At 41.0% G+C, this 18961-nt stretch overlaps 1 protein-coding gene across 2 annotated transcripts in view; it reads left to right on the top strand.

Annotated features, from left to right (window-relative positions):
- The window catches only part of DUSP16 (dual specificity phosphatase 16), a 57105-nt gene that overhangs the window by 27924 nt on the left and 10220 nt on the right, over positions 1-18961 (top strand). For both annotated transcript variants that reach the window (XM_063134378.1, XM_063134377.1), the window contains exons 2-3: positions 2222-2843; positions 5191-5335. In XM_063134378.1, the coding sequence (XP_062990448.1) occupies positions 2613-2843; positions 5191-5335 (376 nt within the window). In that variant the 5' untranslated portion in view covers positions 2222-2612. The remainder of the gene's footprint in view (positions 1-2221; positions 2844-5190; positions 5336-18961) is intronic.

The raw sequence follows: 18961 nt of genomic DNA, 5'->3' as shown, positions 1-18961 counted from the left end.
ATCTGAAGGGCTACAAATTGCCCATCCCTGTTTTAGATGTTTGGAGACCAAGGTGTTTTGGTCTAGTTCGCCACCAAACATCTAGTTTGGCCATTAGGATGAGGGAATATATGAAGTGAAGAAATTAAGTATCATTTAAAAGAAAGACAATAAGTGGAATTAAAGTGGATAAAACAGAGCACTTGACTAGTTTGTACTCCAATGACATGTTACTCACGCAAGTAATCCACTGCATGCAATTCAGGCTCTACAGGTAGAATTGGATAAATTTAAGGAAACAGCAGTCCTGAAGGTCAATTTTAAGAAATCGGACCTTTTATGTCTAAATCTTCCTCCGGGTGAGCAATTAAAAGTTTCACAAAAACAGGATTCCATTAGTAAGGAACTGCTTCTGCTACTTAGGGATTTACATACCTAGGAACACACGAAATCTCTTTAAAATAAATTATGGGTGGCTGTGGAAAAGTATTTTGAAGGATATAATGAAATGGGAGAAACGTAATCTTTCACTTTCTAGTCAAATAGCAACCATTGAGATGATGGGCCTCCTAAGTTAACATATTTGTTTTATGTGTTACCATTAGAACTTCAATATAAAACACTGCGACTTTGGCAGAGCAGAATAGAGAAATTTATATTTAAAAGTCAGAAACCACGTACAACTAAAGTTTTTAGATACAGGCAATGTGAAGTAGGGGTATGGGGGATTCCTAATTTAATATTATATTATGAATCATATCAGTTACGCCACCTCCTCTCTTGGTTATCGACTGATGTTAATAATCAGTGGGTACAGGTTGAGAGAATGATGTTACCATCAGAGACAGTGGATTCATTTTTATATATTAAAAACGAACTTAAGAGAATATGTGTTAGCGACACTTCTACCTTGAGAGCAATTTTACAGGTATGGAAAGGTAGGAAAGAAAAATTACTACCAGGCATATCCCCTGTGATTCCCTTAAATTGTCACCCGACCGTCCATAATAAAGATTGTCCAATGGATCTAATGGGGACTCTACAGCTTGAAAGAATTTTACCTGAATACTCAGCCTCTTCCCAGGGAGTTGTGGAGGACTCACCTGAAGGAAGCTGGAATAACATGGTTAGCATGGTATCAAGTAGGTATGTTTATTAGGAGAGAGGATATTAAAGAGCAGGCCCTGAGAAATTTAACACCATTTGAATTCATACTTAAACTTGTTGGCAAGGGGGAGAAAGGCCTGGTGTCACATATGTATAGAATGCTAATTGATTTAGACATGGGTTCAACCAATAGTTTAAAATGGATATGGGAACTGGACTGGGAAATAGAAATAGAGGATGCATTATGGAACTCAGTGCTGGAAAAAAATCCCATTTAAATCAGTATCTATTAATATGAGGGAACAAGTTTTGAAGGTTCTTCAGAAATGGTACATGACCCTTATCCGTTCAGCACACATTCACCAGGAATTGACAAGAGGGGATGTAAGGAACCAGGTACCATTCAGCATATGTGGTGGTCCTGTGTAAAAGTGACAAAGTTTTGGACTGAAGTCTTTGGTGAAATGGATAAGATACTTGGACAGCAGTTGGAGAGACCACCAGAGTTGGTACTTTTAGGACTATTTCTGGGAAACAACAAAAACTGCTCCTTTAAGCATTGGCTGGATTTTTGTTGGCGGCAGCCAGACTGGTCATTGCTCAATTTTGGAAGGACCTAAAAGGAGTTTCATTGGATGCCTGGTGGATTTGGGTTTGGAAGACTGCCTTATCTGAAAATTAACAAACAAGTTACAATTGGCAAAAGGAAGTAGGGAACACGATACATTCGCGATGGTTTGGTATCGATTTATTATGTGTGTTGGTAACACTCAATTTCATAACACTCTGCCTGTAGCATATTGGTCTCTCTGGTTCATGTGAATAATGTATTTTGTATTTTTCTGCCTTGATTTATTATAATTACTGAGTGCTTGGACTATTGCATGAAGGGGTGGGGGAAGGAAATAGAGTGTTAATTTTCAAAAATTTCAAAATAAAATAAAATTTGGGCGGGGAGAAAAAACCCTATGAGAATAATAATAAAAACGACATGGTTTATAGCACATGAGACCTTTATTGTGACTACAGGGGGTGGTAAGGGGGGGGGGAATGGGATTCTGGTTTGCAAACTCTCATACTCTGTCTTATTTGTTTTTGTTTTTGTTTCTTTCTGCCTCTTTCCATGTCTCAACAGGCTCCTAGTCCACTCTAAAGCCAATGATGTGGGAACAAAGGTAAAGAATGATGTAATGGCAGGACCAGCCGAAAAGCATCTTTTGTTTGAGTTGTGAAATGGCTACTCTATAGCCTAGGATGAATCGGCTGTGAGGGCTGCTTTGTAGAGCAAGCCCTGTATAACCAGTACATCAACTGGAAGCCAGAGAAGGCATTCATCTTTGGAGGACCCTCTCAAGAGAAAATGGGTCTAACTTTTCTCTTGCCAGTCACTACCAGTATGACCTCATACACTTTGAGTACAATGGAGTGGCTAAGCCTTTAAGTGCATAGCCATTACATCATCTTCTTCATCGTTACTGCAAATTGGAGAGGAAGGCAGTGGCTAAAGAAGGGCCTCTGTTGTTGTCATGGCTGATGAGATGAATGGTACTCGACTCATTGTTGGTGAGAGGCTGGTGGCTTTGTTGGAAAGTGGCATGGAGAAGTTGCTGTTGATTGACAGCCGCCCCTTTGTGGAATACAATACGTCGCACATCTTGGATGCCGTCAACATCAACTGCTCCAAGCTCATGAAGCGGAGGCTGCAGCAGGATAAAGTGTTGATCACCGAGCTCATTCAGCATTCTGCAAAGCACAAGGTAAAACAGTGGAGGGTGGCGATGGGGTTTCCTTTCTCTTTTCCTTTCTTTTTATAGTGCTGTTCTATAGGGAACACTCAATTAGAAGACCACCAACAAAAGTACACGTGTCCAACACCAGATGCATTAATTGTGACTAGCCAGGGATCATATGCACCTTTAACTCTCTGGTGCAAATTTACCCCTCCCAAACTTTACCGTGACTAGAGTTTTGTTGATACCAAACTTAATCATGTTTATTGCTAACAATGAATTGCTATTAATAATGGAGAGGTTGCAAAATTATTGAAACATGGGTAATCCTAGAAGGCTTGATGTTTTGTTCATCAAATCACTACACTACTACACAAGTGATTTGTATCAACTGTTTATTATAAAAATATTTTAAAAACGGTATTAAGCAGGTTATGTCTGGTTAATAAGAAATGCTGGTTATAATTAACCATGGCTAAAGTTGTTGCTGAATCAAACCTTAACCATGGCTAAAGCTAGTAGGAGAAATCCATACCAGAGGGAGTCCATGTACCTGCAGCTCACTTCCAGTCTCTATACCATTGTTAAGGAATCAGAAGTATTATATGTCCACTGACCCCTAATGTGATATTGCACCCTAATTTAATTATTAAACTTACATTCCACCTTTCCACTATTAATAGTGCTCAAGGCTGCTAGCAACAATAAAATGCAACATAAAACACAAAATTATAATTAAAATATAAAAGCAAACAGATCAATAAAAAAGAAACACCAGTTAAAACCTACTTCAGCATCAGTTTAAAAGCCAGAAGCCTGTCTGAATAAAAATGTCCTTGCCTGCCAGTGGATGGACCGCTAGCGAGGCCCCCCTTAGCAGGACTACTTGGGTTTTTTCAAATGGTACATCCTGAGAAATGACTGGAAAATGGTACCGCTTACCCTTTAATTTTTAGAATGAACAGACATGAAAGAGTGTGCTCCCTTTCATCCCTAACTTGCACATAAATGACTAGCTGTTATCTTCAAAGATACATTATGCATGTTTAAAAGTCTTAAACATTATCAGAATATTGTAAATGTGAAGTTTGATCTGTCTCCTCAGTAACAAACAAACACCCAATTTGCCTTCATCTTTAGAATGTTGTTGCTGTGCTCCCAAGTGTCAGAGGGGCAATGTACAAAATCTTATATGAATTTAGGTTTTGTTGACGGTGGCTTTGGAATTTCATAGAGACGTTTCACTTCTCTGCTGGAAAGCTTGTATATCCTTGTCATCAGTATTAAAAATGAACCTGCTTGACCTGATCCAAGTCAAGACATGTTCTATTTAGTATTTCAGTTCAATCCTACACCATACTAGCTTGTTGTTTTAGCTTCCTCTGTTCATTTCCTGTGTAGGATTTGATGCCTGCCTGCTATGTAAATACATTTATTGTCTGCATCAAAGAATATCAGAGATGGAAACATCAACAAATTTTGCAAATAACTTTTTAAATGTTTAGGTTGCAATCCTAGACACACTATCAGGGAATAAACTCTGCTTGAAAGGGAAAAAAATTCCTTCGAAGTAGACACGTACAGGGATTGCACTTCTGATCACAGGTCTTAAAAGCCTAGAACAACAGCACTGCCAGCGTCTGTTTTTCACAAAACACCCAATAAACTCTAGTCCGGGGAGACCAAGCAAAATTGGGCGGCGGGCTGATGACACCCTGCACAACCTTTTGTGGGCCAAGCGATATCGGGCAAAATAGGCATGGACATATCCTCTGACATCATTTGAATGTTCCTCCCAACGTGTTTGCTGGGAACTAGCTTCAGTGTGCATGGGGTTTTTTCCCTACATGCCGTGAAGCAGTTTCACCTGTCCCGCACTTACCTGCCATTGGGGAGAGGTCACAGGGGCAGGCACCAGTTCAGTCCTAGAGACTTCACCTGCCTGATGGCTTCCCCAGAAGTGAGAAGACACAGTGCAGATAGATCCCCTTCTCTTATCTCTGAGCACAGAGCAGAGATAACAGCTGGAAACCCTCCAGGAGCTTTCAAGCCCGGACCCCTGAAGGCATCCTGGATGGCTCTACAGGCTAGTTTAGTGTCACAGGCCAGAGGTGGCCCTCTCCTGCTCTAGTTGAAGAGTATCAAAACACTGTTTGATTCATAAATCTGGTGTAAATAATGAAAATTAGTTTCTGTTTTCTTTGAAATGTTATTGTATCTTCTAATGCCAAAGGCAGAAGGAGAGGACAAATAAATAAGAGAAGATTATTATGTTATGAGTAAGAACACTAGAAATAAATAAGAGTTTTACCCTGAAACATGTATTAGATCTCTGTTTTTACCTTGGTTATGTTTGATATTTCCTCCCAATAAGTTCCAGGTTGAAATTGATAGCAAGCAAGAAGTGGTGGTATATGATCAAAACTCAAAGAGTGTGGCATCTGTCTCTTCTGACTCTTTTCTGAGTGTCCTGCTGGGAAAACTGGAGAAGAACTTCAGCTCTGTTCACCTGCTTGCAGGTAGGATCCTTGGAAGCCATGTGAGTCTGGCACGCACAGGACAGTGCATATAATGCAGGAAACATTCTGATGCAGACATTAATGATCCAAGGCTGTTCTAGTGGCGGTGCCTCTGTCCCACTTTTAGCATTGAAGGAAATGCTGAAGTTAACATAAGTAGGTTCTTGTATCACTGCTTGTAAATCTGTTTCCATTATGCAATCTGCAAATGTGCCTAGAGCCAGAATGCAGAAAGGTAGAAATTTGCTCTGGTGCATGTAAAGTTGCCAAGATCTGGCCAGTGTGATTTGCTGATGTGCCCTTTCCACTATAACCACAACACATGTGGGAAGCCCGGATTCAGGACTCTTGCAGTGGCACAAGCTGCATGCTCTCACTGGCAGAAGGACGTGCTGCCATGAAAGAGCACTCAGTTAGGTCCAGATAATAAACCATTTCCCTCGGACCAGAAAGAGCACACTATTCTGTTTTGGTCCCTGTGAAGTTGACAATTTCAATCTCATACTCAGGCAATTCAGATTCTGTACTGAGAAAAGAAAAAAGAATCTTCAAGCAGTATAAAATATGTACACTTGCATATTTTTTTCCTTTATTTTCAGTAATTTGTTCTGCCATTTTTATTATTTGGCATAATTTAAAGTATTCTTTCAAATTGTATCCTGCTTTCTACACACTACACTCAAAGTGGCTAACAACATAAATAAAAGCTATAAAAATGCGAAGCATTATGAACATTAAAAAAAGATCAAACTGATCAAAACTCAGAACAGTCAAAACCATAAATATAAGACAGCTGCCAGTTAACACATATTGTGCAGTAAAAGAGGCAGATTAACTTCACAGGCCAAAAGCTTTCCTAAATAAACAGTCTTTGGTTGGCGGTGAAAGGATAACAACAAGGATCTAAGTGTGTCTCAACAGGCCAGCAAGTCCAAAGCTGCGTCGCAGGCCCTGAAACAGCCTTCTCTTCTTGTTCCATTTGTCATGGCAAGGTGCTGCATATGGGCTCTGAAGGCCCACCTCCAGCTGCAGGCAATAGTATTCAGCCACACTTTCAAGAACATCTTTGTAGCCTTAAGGTCTAGAAACTGTTGTTGTTGCTCATGAAAGCTGAGTTCTTCAGGAAGCTGAACTCTCTGCCCTGTACCACACTGTACACTTTTTCTTTGCTCCCACTGAATCATGGTATATGCAGAGCCCGACTGATAGCCAGTGACTCCAAATTAATTAGCATCTTGCAAATAGCCAGTTACTCCAGATTAATTAGTATTTGTTTTCCTTTCTGACTGGATGTGCATTGGCCTCGTAAAGTTGGCTCAGACGCCTTTCCTATGACTTCATTATTAACCAGATAATAATGGTTGTTCACAGTTGTGGAAACAGAATCTATAAAAAGTTGTTGTTGGAAAGAAAGATAAGGAAGAAGTAACAGGCGCTAACTTATGAATTGTTGGTTGGGTGAGCAGTTGGACTCTTTTGTGAAATATTGAGTAAGCTATTCAGAAAAGATATCTATCTTTATAATGCATAACTCAATTCAAACCAGGCTGTCTTTAATACTGGTGAGCTTTTTTTTTAATCTTCGTATCCAGTGGGTTCGGTTTTCTTCCTTACGTAAGAAAGTAATTTGCAGAGTCAACAGCTGATATCTTTTTAACCCAAGGTTAGCAAGTAAAAAGGAACCGCTATTATGCAAGCGAAGTGATACAGTGGTGTGTAGAATAAACGCCGGTAAGAAATGAATATCAGTAACTTTTCATTTCTTTCTCGGAATGCCCTAAAACCATAAGCTTATTCCATTTCAGAAGTTTTCTTCTGTTTCCTTGAATATTTGTAAGGTACAGATTAACCAAAGTATGTGAAAAGTACTTTATATGGAGTCCAGCTTGCTCTCTTCTCTTTGTAGAAATTGATAATGTTATCGCAGCAAGTTGATGACAAACTCTTAACATGTTTGAGTTCAGGGGTCAGTGCACTATAGAAAAGGCAGGGAGGTGGGGCGGGTGAGGTCCAAAGTTTTTTTTAAAGGCAGCCTCTGGTTCATTTACAACATTTTTATAAAGCATTTAAGAACATGGAAGAGAGGGGAGTTTGTTTTGCCAAGTAATTGTTTCCCAACATTCATGTAAAATTTCCATTGCGTGGGTTTCTGTAAGGTGTTCTGACCTACATTTTTTACAGCATAGTTCCATGGTTTTGAATGTTATATTTTTAATGCAAAGAAATGCAGCTGGTTGTAGAATAAATCTGATAAAAGGAGATTCTCAGATGGCAGGTGTGGAATATCATTTGGCTGTACCCACAGAAAGCTCTCTGCAGGTAGAAAACCAGCACAGTAGGCAGCAGACTGAGTCAAGACTTTTCTCCCTGGGTGGATTTGTTTACTGGCAGAAAGGTGTTGTTGTTGTTGTTCATAGAATCATAGAATAGCAGAGTTGGAAGGGGCCTCCAATGTTTTTGCTTTTACAACTGGTGTGAATTGAAAAAATGATGTCCACAACTTGCAGTCTGAAGTTGTACAGTCCACCTCTCATCTCATTTGGCTGCCAGTGTAGGCCAGGTCTCTAGCCTGATTTGTGCTGTGTGTAGGCCACATGGAAAACTATATATGACTTACCATTTTTACGTGCACTTGCCACCTGTTCCGGGCTGGCCCATTTGTGTGTGACAGTGGCAGGCCAGCAATACACTCCCTCAGACCACCAATGGTTCATTGTTCATGTAGAAGTAGTGTGTTATAGAAACATTGGGGTTCAGAGTCAAGAACAGCAACCTGCAGGCCGCATGTATACCTCCTGGCCCTTTTTCTGCCCGCTGCCCTGGCCCTCCTGCTGCCCAATGTTCCAAGGTAGCAAAAGAACTAGCTTGAAAATGAGGTGCACAGAGAGTGTGCACTATGTTTGGGAGCTGCAGTGTGCTCCTCCAAGCCTCCTGAAAGTGAGATTCAGCCTCCAAGTGAGGAAGACGCTCCCCAAGTGGCTTGTTCTCAAGCAAAATTGCTGATATTTCGCCACTGCAGCAATTTTGACAGCAAATTTAGTGGCTGGTGAGGTGGGGGCAGCCTCCAATGGGTTCTGAGGGGGGCAATATGCTCCCCCCCAATATCCAGGGGTTACCAGTATAAAGGTTTTAACCTCCTTCTCAAGTGTGGTTACCAAACCCGCTGAGGTTTACACCCTGAGACATCAGGATGGGGAGTCTGGAAGCTAAGGGATGCCCCAGGAGCACCTGGTGAGTCAAGGGGGCTGAGCGTAGCCGTTCTGGGGAGCTCAATATAGAGCCTGAGGAACAAGGGAGCTGAGCCACACAAGTCAAGCAAAAATAGCCTCTTTGTCCCATTCATAGAATCATAGAATAGCAGAGTTGGAAGGGGCCTACAAGGCCACCGAGTCCAACCCCCCGCTCAATGCAGGAATCCACCCTAAAGCATCCCTGACAGATGGCTGTCCAGCTGCCTCTTGAAGGCCTCTAGTGTGGGAGAGCCCACAACCTCCCTATGTAACTGGTTCCATTGTCGGTACTGCTCTAACAGTCAGGAAGTTTTTCCTGATGTCTAGACGGAATCTGGCTTCCTGCAACTTGAGCCCGTAATTCCATGTCCTGCACTCTGGGAGGATCAAGAAGAGATCCTGGCCCTCCTCTGTGTGACAACCTTTTAAGTAAATATCTCAGCGTAAAAATCTCATTTACCCTGAGATATTATAAGAAGGACACTAAACCCATAGAAACACTAAACCCTGAGGCCTGGAAGGGTCTAGAGGGAATGCACCTGACTCTCAAGGTGCGAAGCTAGAAGCCTTTTTATATCTCTCCCTGTTTCTAGCATGTTCTAATCTCAGTATCTTTTTCCTTTCTATTTCTGTGGAATGGAGTGACAAGGAGGAGACACCTATCAGGGCATAACACATTTTGAAAACACTTAGGGAAGAGGTAACAATCCAGTGTTGGAGAACAGCTAGCAGGAGAGTCTTGAGATGTCTCTTCAAAAACAAAAAGCAAACAAACCTTGAAGTTTGCCACGTTTCACCAGATCTTGCTCTCTGCTTTGACAGGTACTATTTGTTGAGCTCCCAGACTCCAGCCCCTGAATTTTGGGGTCTGAGCCTCAAGACACCTGGCAACCCTAATGTGCTGTCAATAGCAAGGGTAGATCTATTAAGATGTGACTTGCCTTCCCTGAGATTGTCCCCAAGGAGAGAGCAGAATGGGCTGCAAGCTACATTTCTTTACACTGAGGGGAGCAGGAGAGAACTGAACAACTGAGCTGCAAGATCCCTTGGTTACTTGACTAAGCGATCTCTGATGACCTCCAAGAGATTAAATCATTTGAGGAGGCTGCATGTTCAAACAAACATGGGATCTCCTAATTTAATCTTTTGCTTTTTTCATTGGTGAGAAGAAATGAAGAGCTTGATGCCCACTCCTCATCTCTCCAGGGCTAGTCCCAAAGAGAAAACACTTGTACATATTCACCATAATGTGTGGGCAGTTGAGTTTGCACATTTTTTGTGGACTAGGAACTCTTATAGATGTTTTATGCTATTGACTCCTCCAGCCTTGCAATGACAAAATCTGGAGTGCTGGAATACCTTTAGCTTAACAATTAAGAATTCCTTTGAGCCTGGGCTATTTTAACCCCATGTAAGAACTCTTGAGATGGGGTGCCATGGATGAAAGGGTAGCTTTTTAATTGGATCACCTGAAGAAACTAATCTTGAAGTAGCAGCAAGATCTTCTTGTGAATGAGGTGTCCAATTACAGTCCACTCACCATTAAGAATTTGTCCAGTTAAGAGCAAGAAACCTTTACGTATGTTATGTTTTTGTTTTGTTCCTGAGGATACTGCTTTGCTTATATTACTAAAGAAAATGTTCTTTACTGTTGGTGTTGGTCCAGAAAGGACCTGAGCATGAAACTGCCTGCTAAAATCAACAGTGTTGTTTTCAGCAGGGCTCTGTTGCATGAATAGTTTATGTAATGGGAAAATGGCATGCCTCATTCCTGAGCTGAGCAGGAATGCATGAGTTGTAATGATCTGTGTAAAATCTGCAGTTCATTTAAATCAAGTGGAAACTCTGTGGATTAATAAGAAAGTTTGATACGGGAAAGTTCATGACATTTTCTTTTCTTTTTTGAGGTGTGGAGTGTGTTTTGGGATAAGGCAGAAGATGCTCCATTTGATTTTAACATGATTTAGGCTAAAATCCTATAAACACTTATGTGGGAGTAAGCCCCTCAATATGACTCCTGAGTAAATATGTAAAGGACTGCATTGTGAGGTGCAATCTTACACATGTATGCGGGAGTAAGACCCATTTAACTTGATGAGGCTGAGAGAGAGAGATTACAATGATATTTGATTTATTTGTTTGTGATATTTAGATAACGCAACATATAATAAAAATCCCTAAGCGGTAGATAGATCTATACAATGGGCAGAAACCAACAGGGTGCTTACGCCCCCTGCTGATTCTCTTCTGCAAGCAGTGGGTCCCACTGACTCCATTGTGCAAATGAGACCCAGTGCTTACGCAATGAGCATGTAGAGCTTCTTTGGGGCGGAGCATAATTGCCCCGTTGAATTCTGCCCAATAGAAGCACAGATTCCAATACAAAGTTTCTGTCTAATGGCTTCCTCCCAAAAGGAGGCAACTATTGGGCATTTCCAAAACAGATGTTGTGGTGTGCAATAGACCCGAAACACACGTTTTTGCTGAATAAGACGCAACTGGAGGTCCATAGACATATGAGACCGGTGCCAAAACAGCAGTCCATTGAGTAGACAAATTAGGAAATTTCTATTCCCTGTTGCGTTCCTGCTGATGACCCCATATATCATATTTATTCACTGATAAGAAGTATTTATAAACATGATTCATGGTCAGTTTCAGTAAGTGTTTCCAATAGCAAAGGCGACTCCAAGGCAGTAAAAGCCAAGGGGCAATTGCAAATTTGGCAATTGCAAGTAGTGCCATTAAGCTGTAATACACAATTCAAATTTATCTCGCAAAGCTGAAAATAGCAAAAACTCATAATCAACACCTAATAACTGATCCAGAATGAAAATCATTCTCTCTGTCCAGATACGCCACAAAAAGATGTTCTTTACAATTTTTAAACCTGGAAGTCAATTTGGCATGGGAAAATGGGTCAAACTGTAATTGGCATGATATTATACAGTACATATCTCTGACCATCAAGATTGTGGTCAGAGATTGTCCACCTTAATATGCTGAGAATGTAATGCTATCTATTTGGAGAGGTTCCAGACAGGAAGATTCCAAAACTGAACAAAGTGGAAAATCATCTCTAAGTGGAAAAGACCAAAGTTTGATACAGATAAGCCTGATGATATATGGCAAGATCAGAAAAACTGAACCCACCTTTTTAATTGGAACATGCATCCTTTTCAGAGATATTGTTTGTGAAGAGGAACCTCTCCCCCTCCACACACACACCAAATTGTGAAACTAAGTATTAAGTTTTTGTAAATATTTGCCAGGTATAAGTAAGGGGATCCCACAAATGGCATGAACATTCCAAGGTATAGTATTCATCTTAAGTGTATTAACCTTACCCCATAAACTGAACTTTAAAGATGCCCATCTCTTTATATCTCATGAAATATCGTTAATTTGTATATTTAAATTTAACTTGATCATTTGTGATATGTCTCTAGGAATAATTACTCCCAAATAAATAATATATAACCATGGTCAGCATCTACTTTTAAGGGAAGGGTACTTTGAGGAAGTGAAAGTTGGCTCCCAAGGACCCACCATGGCTACCTAAAATAGACAGTTGGGCTCGTCCCTGAACCATCACCCTATCCAGATGCTCTGGGTTAGCCACGGTGGGAGATGAAATAAGGGCTCCCTCGGTTATCAGGATCTCTAGTAGATGATCTCTGCAGTATACTGACACATAAAAATGATAACACTGACACTGAAAATGAGTAATACTTAAACCACTTTAAATGTAGATGTTTTTATGTTGCACAGTCTTTTCTTTTTTGGGAAGCACCTCTAATAACCATAGCAGATTATTATTGTTATCTATATAGCTCTACTAGCGGGCCTGGTGTTTTACAGGGTTCAAGCAGACCCATCCCTGCCCCAAGGAGCTTATGATCTAAAACAGATTCTTGATAGAGGCTGGAGCTATCTACCTTTTACCATAAAGGGTAGGAGATCTATTGCAGTTGTACTGAGTTCTTAATATCTGGCACAATACCAAACATAAAGACTCCATAAAACAATAACTATCTAAACACTTCAAATAAGAACAACTAAAATCAACCTTAAAATTACCAAGGCTGCCAGATACTTGGAGACAGATGCTGAAATCCCACCCAACTGAAGAAGTAAAATTAAATTCCTGTTAATATTTGAGGATTGACTTTATTTATTAAGTGTATGGATCATGATTGTTTATAGGATCTTTTCTGTTTGATGTTGTGCCTAAAATAATAAACTTAGTACAATTGTTAGTGCATAAGATCCATTACTTGCTTCTGAATACTATTTCAGTGGAAAGGAAGGAAAGGAACCTCTCGTGCAAGCACTGAGTCATTACTGACTCTTGGAGGGACGCCAGCTTTCGCTGACGTTTTCTTGGCAGGCCTTATAGCGGGGTGGTTTGCCGTTGCCTTCCCCGGCCGTTATTACCTTTCCCCCAGCTAACTGGGTACTCATTTTACCGACCTCGGGAGGATGGAAGGCTGAGTCGACCCGAGCCGGCTGCCTGAGAACCAGCTTCCGCTGGGATCGAACTCAGGCAGTGGGGAGAGTTTCAGCTGCAGAAACTGCTGCTTTACTGTTCTGCGCCACACGAGGCTCTGATTTCAGTGGAAAGCTCTCCCTATATCTATACATCTATGAGTTTTTGGTGCCAGGTAAAAAAAAAATTGCCTACTTTTTTAAATCCAGTTTACTGTGTTTTTACTAATTGCTACTTTTAGAGTTCTTAGTGCTTACAGATACAGAGGGTCGCCCCATTTTAGTTCATCTGTTGTTTTATTCTGTATAGTGTGTTTTATTGGTCTATTTAGATGTTTTAATATGTGCAATAATATTGTAAATGTTGATTTGCAGAAAAAGTGTTGACGTGGGACATAAATGTATTAAATGCATTAGAGGATTTAACATTATGTAGTGGCTAGAATGTGGGCTTGAATCGAGGAGACCAGATTTCAAACCCTGAGTGACCTGGAGCTAGTAGTCTGTCTAGTAGCATTCTAGACAGTTTCCTTAGATGTTCTTAAATCACAGGGAGCAGCAGTTGGGAAATGGTGCAAGGTCTTTTTGTCCTGCTTCCTCCTTTGCTAAAGTTTAATTTACACCAAAGTAGGGCTTAGTGATTGTGTAGAAAAAGCGGTATGTGCTTTGCTCCCAAATAGCAGTGCCAGAAAAGCGATCTTTCCCCCACAGCCCAAATGATCAGCTGGGCTGTGGGGAAAGTGGGTCAGGCTCACAAGGGCCACAGGTTATGCCCTAGTTTTTAAACTGATTTTAATCCTGTTGGTTTCATAGAGAGGCAGTGTGGTGTAGTGGCTAAAGTGTTGGACTGGGAGTTGGGAGATCCGGGTTCTAGTCCCCACTCGGCCATGAACCCCACTGGGTGACTTTGGGCCAGTCACAGACTCTCAGCCCAGCCCACCTCACAGGTTTGTTGTTGTGCGGATAAAATGGAGAGGAGGAGGTTTATGTATGCTGCCTTGGGTTCCCTGGAGGAAAAAAAGTGGGATATAAAATGCAATAAATAAATAAAATCAATAAATAAATGGAGACCAAATTGATCCAAATATTATTACTTGAAAGTTTAACTGAATGCTGGACTGGTGAATGAACATTAAATTTAATGCCAAAGGTTTGTTTTGTTACAACAACAGTAAGCCATAACCATAATGTCAAGCCACCAGTTAGGGCTGATCGTAACCATACCAAAATAAATGTTTGCTTACCAGATGAAGTAGCACCCATACAATAAGAGATTGTGGTGGAACCAATGTTGACAAGTACAATTTATTAGCCAGGGCTGAGGTTTTTAGTGAAGGCCTTGTTCTGTTCAAAGGTACTAAGTGGCTATGTCAAACTGAGGCACATTTTAATAGATTTTGGACAAGAGGCAATTGAGATTCTAGGTGCATATTTGTGGTTGGGCATACCATGTATTTATCCTTCTTAAGTATTAACTTAAATTGGTGCTATCAAAAACCAAAGAACTGAAGCAGGAAAATTTGGAAAAGTCTGTGAATGGGCTTAATGCTTAGTTTTCATCTTACTTTTTTCCCTTTTGCTGTAGCTTCTCTAGGAAAGAAGTCTGAATTGGTGGGGCGGGATGGAGTTTGCCACTTCCTTGGTGTTGAGAATTCCTTTAAGAAAAATGATTGTGCCTTTTGATGATCATAATACAGATGCACTGCTTGAGGAAACACCATTGTGCTTTGATCACAGAGAGTCTTTGAAACCAACCACCACATTTTTAAGCCCACCATAGCAGCCAGATAATTAAATATGATGTTGGATCTTGGCAAACATCTGCGACTGGAAGTGGGAGAGAGCCTGGTTTTTGAGAGCAAAGATCTGGGAGGTATTTGGTTTCTGCAAAACAAAAGCAATTTGGGCTCTCTCAACCACAAACGGCTTTTGGCGCCTTAAGTTGGTTTCATAGAAACTCCCATCTGAGAATTATAGCCACAAGTAATAAACTGAACATGCCAGCACTGGAAAAGTTGCATGCTGTATTAACATGGGGAAATATCCAGAAACCACCAACTAAATAAAACAGCTGGATGTCTGTTAACTGACACCCTCAAGTCCCATTGATGAAAATCCTCTCTGTTCTACAAGCTAACAAAGGGAACTGAGGGTATTCTTAGTCTTTAAATAATCCCAAATTTAGACATACAACTGCATCTGTTAATTTGCAAACCAGTCATTTTCCAAGAAATGGACAGCATAGTATAATGAGCATTTTAATTTGTACTATGTAGATGTAGTTTTTCAAACAGTTGTTTCTGTGCTGGAATACATCACGTCTACGGCAAAATTGTTTTTCAATTCTATTCCTCCCCAGCTGTTTATGATCTACTGTTTATTTTTGTATTGTTGTTAGCATACATGTAAACAATCAGAGGTGCTTGTGTAAAATTTGGAACCCTAAGAGGTGCGGTTTGGCTCTCGCAGTTACCAATCCATAGTGAAGCCGGTGTGAAGAATTGGTAACTGTACCAACAGAACTTGCTGACAGACTACTTTAAGGGGGGAAACAGTGGTGCCACAGGACATTTGCAGGGAGAGCTGAGAGGTATGTCGTGGCCCCCTGGATGAACCATAATCCCTGGATTACCAGTTTACTGTGTTTATTTTATTTTATTTTTTTAAAAGATGCAAATCTCTGGCTCTAAAACCCAAGATGCAAGGCAAAATGGGCAGGCCCATTTGCTTTGTGAGAAACTAGCTTGCTCTTCCTTTTTAATGTTTTTAGTCAATGAAAGAAGTCATAGCAGTTACTGACGCTGTTCAGATGACACACTAAGCCACAGTGGTTAAGCCTTTTGAGCTAACCATTATGGTTAACCGTGTTGGGTGAACCATGGCTTAGTGTGTTGTATAACCCTGGTGTCTAGAAAGGGTTAGTGGCGTAACCATGGCTTAGAGTGTTGTCTGAACAAGCCCATTGATATTTAGGAAAGCAGAGCTAGTTAATCAGGCAAAAAGCAAAAAGGGTTAGTGTGTCACACCTATTTGCTGGAGAAGAAAATTCCTGATTCATTTTTTTTTCTTTTCTGGTAGATAAATTATTACTGAAAACAGTTCAGCAATCCAGGATTTTAGTGTAGCTGTGTTGGGGCACTAACAAAAGATAATTCATGATCTTTCTAATTCAGCTTTTATTTCAAACATTTTTTCTGCATTTGTAAACAAAGTACCCAGCCAGTGTAGATAAGTTTTCCTTTTACTATACTTATATTGCAGGGCATGGCGCTATGGCTGACAGAGCATGGGTTATGCCTAGTTGTATTATATTCATTTTAATGCAGGGTTAGGGGATCTCTGGCCCACAGGGCTTTCCCATCCAGCTCAATAGATTCTTCCCCAGGCCTTTCCCCCTCTCTTGTCAACATTTTTCCCTTCTGGGAGAGGGATCAGGGCCTGGGGAGAAAGTTTCTGTGATTCAGTCCACTTTACTGCTGAGGGTTGTCTTGCTTACTTAGAGATGTCGGACCTGGCCAAGGTGACACATGCCTTAGTTACATCCCGATTGGATTACTGTAACGCACTCTACGTGGGGCTGCCTTTGAAGAGTGTTCGGAAACTCCAGCTGGTTACAGGGAGCACACAACTCCCCTGTTAAAACAGCTCCACTGGCTTCCAGTCTGTTTCCGGGCACAATTCAAAGTGATGGTTATGACCTATAAAGCCCTATATGGCTCGGGTCCAGGTTATTTGAAAGACCGTATTCTCCCATATGAGCCTGCCCGTGCTTTGAGATCTTCTGGGGAAGCCCTTCTTTCAGTCCCACCATCTTCACAGGCGCACTTGGTGGGAACATGGGAGAGGGCCTTCTCGGTGGCTGCTCCAGTGCTTTGGAACTCTCTTCCTGGGGAAGCTAGACTGGCTCCTTCCTTGATGGGCTTTTGGAAGCAGGCAAAAACTTGTTTGTTCCAGCAGGCCTTTGGAGAATAATCTGGCCTTCCATCTTTTGTGTGTGTGTGTGTACATTTCTTTTCCTAGGTTTAAATTTTGTAAGGCCCCCTTGAGGCCCAGTATTGGGCAAAAGGCAGGATACGAATAAATATAATAATAATAATAATACTTGGGAGGAGACGTGCAGAAAGCTGAGATGCTGTTTGAAAATGCTGCTGAGTATTTCAGCCCTGTTTACTTCGGAATAGGCATGCATAAGCCTTGTCCTGCTTACTTCTCAGTAGGCTTAAAATAGATTTTATGTGTGTTCTGGGTGGAAGCTGGAAACATCTAAATATGTGTAGCAATCAGTTGTTTTCTGGTATAAGATGGTGCTTATGTGTCTATTAGGCATCATGTCCAGAAAGTCAGCATGTTGCAGGGACAAATCTAGGCTCAGATTGATGATGGAGTGGGAGTCCTAGTGAAATTTTGTCACAGCCTCCTGTACATGGGACCAGATAATGAAGATGTCATCAGTGAATCTCCTATACAGGCTTTTGGGGATAGGAACTTAGTAAGCGTTGTTATAACCCAGCCATAAAAATGCTAGCATACTATAGCTATCCCAGATGTTGCCACATCTGGTGGCAGTGCCGTGTGTGGGTTTTAGATTAGAACTACATTAATTGACTATTACAGCATCTAACCAGAACAAGCCCAGAAAGTGCGGAGGGAGTGTTCCCTGATCACCAGACCAAAAAGTACTCCTGTTGCATGTCTATTCCTTCTCAGGGCTAATCAAGGCCAGCATTATGTCCGTACAATTGGTTTCACAAAACATAGTTTGCAAACCTTTTAACAATAATGTTAAGCTATGTCACTTCTAGTGAAAATTCCGTACACAATAGTGATTCACCATGGTCAGTTTAGAAAAGGGAAGGGAAATGAATGTGCAAGGGATGTTTTGTTTGGACCAGTGGATTCTTTTGCTTTATTATCTTAAATGAAGATTGTATTAGCCATCTTGATATTCTGTAATGAGTGATTCTGTGCACTGCTCTCTGTGTGTATTTTAACTACAACATCAAAGTACTGCTATAGCATTAACATTGTTTAGACTGAGTTGCAGTAAGACTTGTGCTCTTGTGCTCACACACCCACACCCTTTGAGCATGCCTGCTAGGAGGAGTCCAGGAGCCTTCACTTCCATTTTAGATTAACCACAGTTTGTTGTGACATCTGAACCCTAAACTATGATTGACTATAATTTCTTGAAATCATAAGTTATGAAGCTAGCTTGTTTCAACATCACATACTTATTTTGGTCATAACACTAAACTGCTTTCAATCCCCTCGTGGCCATGCCAGAGGGGGCGGGGAAGTGTGTGAGCCTAGCACTCATAGACTCGGACTCATAATATTAAACCATGGTTTAGCATTGTGTACAGATGCAGCCAATGTTTAACACCCTAGAGCAGAGCTTCCCAAACTTTTCATGTTGGTGACACACTTTTTAGACATGCATCATTTTGCGACGCAGTTATTCAGTTTTACTAGCAAACCGAAGGTTAAACTAACCCCTTATAAGAGATTTGGACACATACATAAATTGTAATAACGAAAAGTATGGGGACACAACATATCTCATGAAAACCTTTCATTTATATTTTTAAAAATATATGATTTGCAAGTTAATAACATACATTTCCGAGACTTTTCACATTGAACCAATTTTGTCGAGCTGCAATCGAGCAGCGGTTGAGACGGTGTTCTATGAAAAAACTGGACCCATGGAATTTCTCGAATGCGTCACTTCAGGTGCAGCCGCATCACTGGAAGTGACCCGGAATCAGCTGTTTCGACCTGATTATGCATACTGCGCACACGCAGTACCTGTATGATCCCTTGACCGTGGTGTGCATACACGGGTACGACGGAAGGGGTGCACCATACTAATCGGCACCTTTGCTGCGTAAAAATGCATGCAAGTTGG

This window comes from Elgaria multicarinata, chromosome 9 (assembly GCF_023053635.1).
Source record: "Elgaria multicarinata webbii isolate HBS135686 ecotype San Diego chromosome 9, rElgMul1.1.pri, whole genome shotgun sequence".
Lineage (NCBI taxonomy): Eukaryota > Metazoa > Chordata > Lepidosauria > Squamata > Anguidae > Elgaria > Elgaria multicarinata.
This window is presented reverse-complemented; position numbering and strand designations above follow the sequence as displayed.